General features: G+C 40.0%; 1 protein-coding gene across 1 annotated transcript in view; it reads left to right on the forward strand.

Annotated features, from left to right (window-relative positions):
• The window catches only part of LOC106962579 (glutamate receptor ionotropic, NMDA 2A-like), a 134,202-nt gene that overhangs the window by 100,692 nt on the left and 22,710 nt on the right, over positions 1-10,800 (forward strand). Inside the window, exons 10-13 of the mRNA XM_015057072.1 lie at positions 2,599-2,752; positions 4,042-4,167; positions 9,634-9,863; positions 10,461-10,621. Of these exons, the coding sequence (XP_014912558.1) occupies positions 2,599-2,752; positions 4,042-4,167; positions 9,634-9,863; positions 10,461-10,621 (671 nt within the window). The remainder of the gene's footprint in view (positions 1-2,598; positions 2,753-4,041; positions 4,168-9,633; positions 9,864-10,460; positions 10,622-10,800) is intronic.

The raw sequence follows: 10,800 nt of genomic DNA on the forward strand, positions 1-10,800 counted from the left end.
ATAATCCATCGATCCGAACAACAATATCCGTCAGTGCTGAGGCATCTTCTGCTGTTTTGATTGAGCAAAGTAGGAGGATATACCGCTCCAAGATAGCTGCTGTATTTCCTGCGCCGGAGAGGCCAATGCGGGGTCTACTCTTATATTATGTCTATGGTGGGGCCAACCTAACACAAGTTATAATGGCCAGACCTCCTGTTTAAAAAGAAGCCAAAGTTTGACACCTAATACATATGAGGTATGTGTCTTATTAACTTTACATTTTCTTTGATAAAATAACATTAACTAAAATAACTTTTAATAATAAAATAACTTTTGTTTTATTCCAATGTACAAAGGGTTTGTTCTCCAGTGTGTTTCACTTCACTTGAGGTAAGACTTAATATCAATGACTCTGTTAGCATAGTATTTGACACTGCAAAAGCACTAATTGACATCTTTATAATTGTTGCTTCTAGTTAAACTTTACTTGAGGTAAGAGTTAATATTAATGATACTTAATGACATCTTCATAACTGTTGCTACTTGTTTCACTTTACTTAATGACACTGTAATAACACTTAATGACATATTCATAACTGGTGCTATTTGTTCCACTTTAGTTGATGTAAAAAAATGTTAATGAGTGTTATTAAATCATTTGACAGTGTAATAAAGCTTAATGAAATCTATTGCTTGTCCGACTTGTTTTGTTTTATTTCAGGGAGTGGAAATATTAATTATAGTTTTGTTAAATATTTTGCTTGTGTAATAATTAAATCATTATGACTAGTATTATGACAAATTTATGTCAGATCATGATTAATGACAAGTTGTCATAACAAAGACATTTTGTCTAGATTAATGTCAAGTTGTTATAACAAAGACATTTTCAATAATGTCAACTTTGTATTAAAAGTGTCATGATTTACCAAATGACACTTTATGACAACAGTCATAAATATTCATGAAGACTTATTGATGTTTATGACAGGTGTTATGTCATGTTTATGACAGTGTCATGACAGTCTTATTCACCCCCATTCAAATAAATGTTACCGAAATTTTAAGTTTGGGTGAGAAGGTTTTCTGTTTGACATTTTAACATTTTGTAAAGCCACAAAATTAGCCCTTTACACATCAGTACTCAAGCTTCCCTCTCCTCTTAGTTTCCCGAATGATGAGGCCTTTGGTCAGGTACCGATGCAGGTGAACCAGGCGAGGTGGACGCCTTGCGAGACTTTTAGCTGTGAGGGAGCGGTGCACTCTATCAAGCTGTGGTGGGTTCTGGAGCACTTATTTCATAAACAGCTTGCAGAGGAGGTTGGAGAAAAAATGAGTGGGGAGCCTACTTTCAGTGTCTTCAGGCAGACAGAGGCTGTAGATGTTCTGTTACCTGCTACAGCTTGGTAGAGTTGTCCTTTAGCTTGACGTTGTCTTTACGGAGAGCGGCACAGTCTTTGAAGCTAGCTGCCTCAGATCGTCTGTTGCCTTCTCTAAAGAGGAAGCTGTGTCTGCCTGTTTCTGTACCTGCTCTAGCTTGGAGCTAAGTATGTTAGCTGAAGATTTAAACTCAGATGTCAGATCCTGCTGCTGAAGCAATGCAGTGATAGCATCTAGCATTAAGCTAACATCCTCCTTTTTACTTCTTTTTGCGCTCTTAGAAACTGTAACTAGTGGGTAAAAAATGTAAAAAAAAAAATTAACAAAGATGTTATTGTACCAGCGGCGGATCAAAAGTAGCCATCTGTTGAGTGAAATGAGTTAAGAAGTTGAACTTCTTTGGAGCACTTTGTTGCTATGTCTGTTTTCGCATGGTAAACCAGAAGTCCTTCATTTATTTTTTAAAAATATTTATTAAAAATATATATTGCTCCCATGCAAAGAATTGTATAGTATATTAAAGATTAAAGTTTTTTTTAAAAGATTAGAAATGACTAGTGTGTGTATCCTTAAAGGGTTTGGGGGGGCTGGCACCCATCTCTAGCTCTCATTGGGTGAGAGGAGGTGCACACCCTGACATCTTGATTTTACTAGTTAAATAAAAATAATTCCCTTTCATGCATGAATTATGATCCTATAAGTCAGAAATTTTTTCCAAAGTGTTTTTGATTTTCCTATGCTATATATAAAAAGGTGGGGGGAAAGAATTGTAACTTTTTTCTAGGATTTGTCCAAATTACTAATGAAATGCCGTATATTATAAAGTGAACATATTTTGACATAAGTTTACAGAATGCATATACTGAATATTCCATTCAAATGTCATCCTAGTCTAATGATCACTACTATCTCATGCCTTTATTCAGTCCCTTTCATTAAGTTAAAGACAGTCTAGTTCCAGGTGTTATCATGGGTTATTTTCTTTATTTATTTCGAATAAATACATTTTATACTACATAATAGTAGTATAAAATCATGAACAAGAAGTGCAAAAGACACATATTTTTGTACCACAGTAATCTTAACATGCTAGAAAAGTAAGAAACTTATGAACTCCTACCCCATAAACTCATTCTATATTTTCAAATGAGCCCTTTGATTTGATAAATCAAATCAAAAATAAAAATAAACAGGTTCATTTATTTTCCATTTTATCTATACTTTTCTACACTTCAGGTGGTGTATAAGAAGGCCATCATGGCTGTGGGATCACTGACCATCAACGAGGAAAGGTCAGAGGTCATCGACTTCTCCGTGCCCTTCGTAGAGACTGGCATCAGCGTCATGGTGTCACGCAGCAATGGGACCGTCTCACCCTCTGCCTTTCTTGGTATCTTTTTGACTTTCTCTAATAAAAAATGTTTTCCTACTTGTGCATTTTTTTCTGTCTAACATCCTGCTGAGAGGACTCCTGGGGCCTCAATAATGGGGCGGTGCTTACATGGTGGCAAAATCCTCAACATGAAATGGAATATTTTATTCACTCGCTATATGCTGGCCAAACTCCACTTGTACTCTGACTTCATCGGGGCCTCAAAACCCTAAGCACATTAATATTTCTACCAGAGCAGAGCAAGTGGAGCATGCCAGCTGTTTCTATTTTTTTTTTTTTCCTTTTTTGAAAAGTCAGCTTAGACAAAACAGTTTTGATGTTTGCTTTGTCTTCCTCCTCTTCTTCCCTTTCTCCAGTTGTTGAGATGACGAGAAACCAAAAGCGTTCTGCTTGCCTAATGTCTTGTGTTGTCATTGGAGCGAGACAGAGAGTGAGGGGGCTGTGGTGGGGTGTATTGGACCGTGCATGTGTTGCCCCCTGTGTATCAAGCCATGTGTCAGAATTACATATAAAAATGTGTTTCTGATGTTGCACTAATATATTGGGATGTTTTTGTATAAAGTAAAGGACATGTAGAAAATGAATGTGCTGTGGCTGTTTATGGTTGATGATAAGAGCTGAATGCTTTGTGTGCGGGCGTGTGTTTGTGCGTGGATGCGTGTGTGTGGGTGTGTGTGTATGTGGAGTCGGGCTCAGGGTATCAGTGACGGTTCAGTATCTCTCGCACTCATATTAGGGGCACCTCAGCACACAATCTCTCAGGGTTGGCTAACCCTGGCAGTTACATACTTACACATGCAGTGACGCAAACACACACACACACACACATTGTGTGGGTTCAGCAGCTCTGGCACTCATCCCGCTGTCTGAACTCCTGGCCTGCTGCACACCAAGCACAGACTCATACGCACACAAATAAATCACACATTCATGTTGATAGTGGCGGCATATCAGATCACTTAGTTTGAATCTCGTCTCTTCCACCTTCCTCTGTCTCTCCTCCTTCTTTTCCTCCGTCCCCCTCTGCCCTGAGCCTCCCCGTTTCTCAGCTCTCATCCGAGGGAATAATGAAAAATATGGAAATGTGTTCCTTCAAACTCTCTGTGACTAACTCTCTCCCTCTCCTTCCTTCCCTAGCCTCTCACTGGTGTCTCCTCCGTCATCTTTTTGTATCTCCCTCCCCCTCAACCGTGTTGCTTTTTTTGTGCATCTCCTTCTCCTCTTTGACATCTCTTCAGCTCATGGACTCAGTTTCACAAACACTGAGTGTCTCTTTCTCTCCCCAGAGCCCTTCAGTGCATCAGTTTGGGTGATGATGTTTGTGATGCTGCTGATTGTTACAGCCATTGCCGTCTTCCTCTTTGAATTTGTCAGTCCACTGGGCTTCAACCGCAACCTGGCCCAAGGCAAAGGTAGACCTGCACACACACATGTTATATGGAATATTACACCAATACTTTTACCAGCAGCAGGAAGTGGTAATTCAACGTTTTCCCCTAAGCAAGAAAAAAGTGACCTATTACTGCTGTGACTTGAATCAATTCATGCAAAAGCAGGATGACTTTCCCATTTTTTTCCTGAAGCTGCTCTCAGGAACTTTTGTTTGAATGCAACATCAAAACATAGAACCTGTGTCATGAATATTTACTTTATTTACTGAAACACTATGTGGCACCTCTGTGTTTGGCTTAATGTTAATGTTATATAGACTGATAAAGCATCTCCACATCTAAAAAGATTATATTATTAACGCTGTAGCATGAATTTTCAGTATGATGATTCTATACTACTTATTTTCCTTTAAAATGATAAAAGCAAACATGCAGTTATTGGAAAGTCTTCATCCCAGTTGTCATATAAAAAAAACACCAACTTCAGTGTATTTGTTGGGATTATTTGTAATATTAAAAGACAAAGTGGTGCTTTGCTTTAAGAAAAGTCTGGTGTGCATTTATACACAGCCACATTATCTCTAAAGAAAATGCAGAACAAGCAGTGGAAGCTACTAATATATGAAGTGAACTTTAATTCCGGTTTAAATTCAGCTGTTCTTCGAGAGCCTCTGTACTGTGGCCGACGTGCAAATTGTGAAATGAGCTGCCAACAGGTGCAAAAATCGAAAAAACAAATGAAACAGAAAAATGCTGCAAACAAAAATGCTTCAGTGACAGAAAATAGAAGCAAAAATCTTCCATCAACAAAATAAAAGGTTGCGATCACAAGAAATTCTGCAATGACAAATAAACCCTGCAGTCACAAGAACAAGCTGCAAGTGGGAGAAATGCTGCAAATAGCAAAAACAGCAAATTCACTCCACAAAACAGAAGTACTCCAGACCACTAGGGGGAGTCAAACAAAAAATAAACCACATCATACTGTGATATGAAGTACACTCTTCCAAAGAGTGTACCCTTCCAAGCAGCGTATTTCTTCTGGTTTATTCTGATAATTGGGACCTGCCATAGCAATGCATAGGGAGGGCAGTGACTGACTTGCGAGGGCTGAGTTGGCAGTGATGATGATGGACAATGACAATGACAATGATGGTGGAACTCTGAGTTACTACAGAAGAAGGCTGAGCAGAATGTTACAACTACATTAATGGTGGAACACTCAGATACTACAAAGGAGGGCTGATTCGGCAGTTAAGAACTATAAAATATTGTAATATAATACATATGTGAAAATATATATAATTATTTAAAGCAAAGGCTCTACTAGAGATTAAAATAGTACAGTTCAAAATATTCAGCCTCAACTGGAAGTAATAACTAGAACAGGTCCAGTTAGCAACAGTGTGAGGTTGACCAGTACTTGCTTTAGACCAGTCTTTCTCAAACTGTGGTCCCTGGACCACTGGTGGTCCGCAGATGCCTCTTAGCGGTCCACGAGTTACTGCATGTAAGCAATCGTTTATTTGCTGTGACGTGAGCTCGAAGCACGGCGCTACAGTTAGGATTGTGTTTAAAAATAATAATGGATGGTTGCTGTGATGGCGCAGGGGCAAAGAATGACCCACGTATTGAGGCCTTAGTCCTCGTGGCGTTAGTCGCAGGTTCTATTCCCGACCTGGCGACATTTGCTGCATGTCTTCCCATTACCCTGTTTCCTGTCAAACTACTTTCAAATAGAGCCTTTTTTTTTCTTTTTTTTTTTTTTGTTTGTTTGTTTGTTTTGGAATAAAAAAATAATAATGGATACTGCAGCAAGTATGGAAAACCACAAATGTAAAAATTCAATCATATACAAATCTATTGTTAATCTCTTAAATAATAATAAATATTATTAAAATATTTAGCCATTATTTCAGTTTGACTCATGCATCATTTTCATAGCAACGATCAGAAGCAAGACTGCCCCAGAACTACAATGAGCTCACCGATGAGGTCATAGATGACATCATGTACATCACAATAGATCAAAGAAGTTCTGATGCTTGAATGCTTGTGTCTCAATACATCAGTTAAGATCCGAACGGTTCTTGGAGATTCAATTTTGCATATCAGGATGTTTAGTATTACGAAGGCGCTAGTCCCTTTCTTTCTCCCGCTCAGTTTCGGGCTTGGATACACCGTCACCACAGGTTTGAAGAAAATATTTCACTATTACTTTCCAGGGAAGGATTTGCATGAAAGTCTCTCTCAGGATGAGAGCGATTTATTTTGGACTGTACGTTCATCCAATCCCAAAGAAGAAACCGACCCGGTCGGGGAGGTTTGTTCTGAACACGCGACTGATGACTGATGACCTTAGACTTACACATGATGAAGACCTAACAAGACAGTACTAAGGACGATCAAACTGTCTTTGACCAAACCAACCCGGTCGGGGAGGTTTGTTCTGCAAGTCAGATGGTACAAGATGATCTATAGTGTGAGAGTTCAGCCGCAGGGAACGGTTTTCCAATCATTCCCAAATTAAAATCTAACCCAGCTGGGGAATATTTATCTGTGGATGACCTCTCTGCCAAAGCTTTTGCTGAACTGACAGCGAAAGTTTTGGCTCCATCAATTTCATCTCTGGCATTGCCAGAGAAGAGTTCTCTGAAAGACACATTTACGGGTGTCTTTCAATTACCAGAACGAAAGGGAGTCGACAGAGATGTCACAGCCACTGATTTGTCAAAAAGACCATCTCTAAATGGTAGAGTAACTGTTGTCTTTGAGGTTAACTGTTCCCCGGATGGGTACGTTAACAATCCAGGACAGAGAGTTGGCTCTGACATCCCAGATGAGGAGAGAATGGCAGCTGCACCACAAGGAGACATCGAGAAGAACTTCTGTAAGTTCTCCAACGAACTCTAAAACAGTTGGTTGAATGCCACTCTTCAAAGTGTCCTGCACCTGAGGGTCACCAGGAGGCTTCTTGCTAAGGAGAAGGTATTTCTAGAGACTTCATCCATTCCCTGCTGTGCGAGTCTCATCCACTCAACTGTCCTACAGCCAGGCAAATGCTTTTCCCAAAAGGAGATCTCCCCAGTTCTGATGGAGCTGAGGGGGAGCAAACTGTCACCAAATTTGGGAAAAGACTTTGACATGGCATGTTTACTGGACTCTGTGTTGATTTGGGTGGATTCCCTTGACGGTAACACAGATTGGGAACTATACATTGCAAACTCTTGCACAAAATGTAAAACCAATTTCCGAGAGCTCCTTAGCAACGGCCCCCTGGTTGTCATCCCATCGACTACATTTCAAACTGACATAGCTTCTCTTTTTAGCACTTGGTTGGATTTGGGGGGCAAACGTCGTTCAGGCTGCTGGTCAATCTTACAGAAAAAAAATACTGCCTCACTGACAACAATGTGAGAGCCAACCCACTTTTACACTTGTTTAGTTCAATATTGTACAGCGAGCCAGAAGAAAGTTTTCAAAAGCCTGGAGAATACAGTTATTAGTTTCAAGTTGGGTCAAGCATTTAGGATCAAAAGAAGCATTAGATGGTTGTCGACTTGAGTAGTGAATTGTGCTATTTTAAGTAATTAGTCTATGACAATGATGCTACCGTTAACAACATTGCCAATCTATGTGTTGCTACCACTAACACATAAATTTACCAGGAGATCTATGTGCTTGGATCTCCTGGTAAATAATTTATTTAGCTTCTGTAAACCAAAATTCATGCTGGAGTTGTATGTTAATGTTGAGTCGTTGTAGGACGCTGGATTCAGGTCCAATGTAGGCCCATAATTCACTCCGATCTACAGAAGCCCCATGTTCATGTCTGGCCACGAATATACTTCGTGACCAGACACAAAGCATGTGGGGGAAAAGTCACAGCTCACTGTGACTGTATGGCTGGGTAGGTTATATTTATTTAGCTCTTTTTTTAGCATGAAAGTCCAACTGAATAAACATTATATTCAGTGGGACTCGGACATTATATTATGTCCAGCACTGAATAGCTGCTAACAACGTTAGCACTCCCAGGACAACCAAGCTAGGCCATAAAAATAATATATTTTACCTTACATATGAATACTTGTCTAAGTAACTGTCCAATAAAACATCTGAAAATACAATTTAAACAATGTGGTCATTAACTGTTAGAAAGTGCACGGGCGCTGCAAACTCTGGTGGTGTTAGTTTCCGCATCTTCTGTTTTTAGCTGTATTGATTCACTTTTCTCCTCTTTTTCAGTAAGTTTTTTAAAATTAACTCCCTACCTTTGAAACACGAAAATAAGGTTTATCTTTCTCTCTATTAAAATGGTTGGAACAACCGTACAGAACACAGACTTTAGGCATTTTGATGCTGGATCAACAGAAATAAATGGGCTGCATTTACTTCCGGCCCTCCATCTGCATTGGGTGACGTCATCTGAAACCCAGGCCCTGCTTAGAACTACAGTGATGGCAGAACTCTCAGTTACTACAGAGGAGGGCTGAGCTGGCAGTTAAGAACTACAATGACAGTGGAACTCTAACATAAGAAGGCTGAGCAGAATGTTACAACTAAAGACATGGCGGAATCTTTTGAGCATTATATAACAGGTTTAATCCAACCACTGATACTCATAGGATTAGTATAGCCCTTTAAAATAAAGCTTACTGAAAATTTCAAAATAAAAGCATGAATATTCCTCTCACATTAGCGGTTCTGTGTTTGCAGCATTTTTTTTTTTTTTTTGCTTGTGTTTTGTTGATTGAAGGTTTTAACTTCTGTTTTCTGTTGCCACATTTTTTTTTCTGTTTGCATCGTTTTTCTGTTGCAATTGTTTTTTTATTTTTTACATTTGTTGGCAGCTTCTTTTTTTTTTTTGCTATGTGCTTTGCGATTGCACCTGTTTGCTGCTTCTTAAGCTGTTTGCTACTCGTTTGCACCTGTCGGCCACAGTACTTCAGAGGTTTCATAAAGATTATAAGTCAGCTACCAGCATCATAAAGAAAAAGGAACACAACAAGGTCAAAGATACAATTATGGGGTGGTTTAGAACAGATTTAAGTAATAAAAAATCATCAGAAAAATGTTAAGTGTATGAATGAACAGCTGAAGTGGACAGTGTTCTTATACACTATGTGCATTGCTGTGCAACAAAGGTTTGGTTTCTTTCAGCCACTAGCAGGCAGTGCATATCAACAGGTGGAGGTAATGGAGATAATTCTGGTCACTCCAGCTTGCTTCAGTTACATCTGATTAAAAAACTTTGAATCATAGGAACAGTGAGATTGAAACTTTTAGTATAACTGTAACAATTTATAACCTCTTATGTACCTTGATACTAATAATTGGTCCATGCCTCTAGAACACAAGACGAATCTGATGGTATTTTGACACCATCAGATAAAAATGTGAGTTCAGTGTTTCACTATGCTTTATCTTTGACTCATCATGCAATCCTTTTCCATTTTTTTTGTATTGCTCCGGCTGATCTCTCAGACCCACATGGTCCATCATTCACCATTGGAAAGGCCATATGGCTGCTGTGGGGTCTGGTTTTCAACAACTCTGTGCCTGTGCAGAACCCCAAAGGCACCACCAGTAAATTCATTGTGTCAGTGTGGGCCTTCTTTGCTGTCATCTTCCTGGCCTCGTACACTGCCAACCTGGCCGCCTTTATGATCCAGGAAGAATTTGTGGACCAAGTCACTGGACTGTCTGACAAAAAGGTGGGTTTACACAAACATAGGTACACACACATACGCACATGCATAGAGGAAACTAAACACATTCGCAGTCAGGGTTGCTCTTGTAATGGATGCCAGGCCCGCGGCCAGACAAGACTCTCTGGGGAGTGCCCTCAGGCTTCACAGCCCAAACCCACTGGCCATCCCTGTCACCTCACTATCACTGCCAGCACAGCAGAGTCACAGACACACACGCATGCTGCACAGATCAAAGGCAAGAATGTGTGTAGTTTGCAGAGCTTGGCAGTGTCAGCAGAACCCCAGCCAGTCTTACACTACACTGGATACACAATGATGATGACTGATGAGTCCTCTCTGCTATCTTTCCTTCCTTGTCTGTCTCTTCTTGCCACTGTCCTCCATTCCTCTGTCCTCCCTCCTTTATTTTTTCTTCATGTTTGCCCCCACTACTACTTGAACTTTTCTTTTCTTATTTTCCTTTCTCTCGTTTCTCTCTTCCTGATGTCACTCACGCCTTTTATCTTTGCCTCTCCCCTCTGCGCTCCTCCCACACATCGGTGTAAGTCTCTTTTAACAAATGCCATATTTTTCTTGCTTTCATTCTTCTTCTCCCCTCAGTTCCAGAAGCCACACTCCTACTCCCCGCCATTTCGCTTTGGGACGGTTCCCAACGGAAGCACTGAGCGCAACATTCGGAAGAACTACCCAGATATGCACCAGTACATGACTAAGTACCACCAGACTGGTGTTGTGGATGCATTGGTCAGCCTCAAGACTGGGTAATGTAAATTTATCAAGTCAGCTGCTCTCACATTACATTGCCCTGCAGCTGAGAGTATGATTCTCAACCAGCACATGTATTTAAGAATAACCCAAACTCTTGGTGCCCAGCTTTAACTTGTGCCAAAGTACAGAGGTAGCTTTGCTCTGTGTTTCTGTTACTGACAGTAACATGTTT

This window comes from Poecilia latipinna, unplaced genomic scaffold (genome assembly GCF_001443285.1).
Source record: "Poecilia latipinna isolate Pla-1442-1.1 unplaced genomic scaffold, P_latipinna-1.0 Scaffold1433, whole genome shotgun sequence".
Taxonomy (NCBI): Eukaryota; Metazoa; Chordata; class Actinopteri; order Cyprinodontiformes; family Poeciliidae; genus Poecilia; species Poecilia latipinna.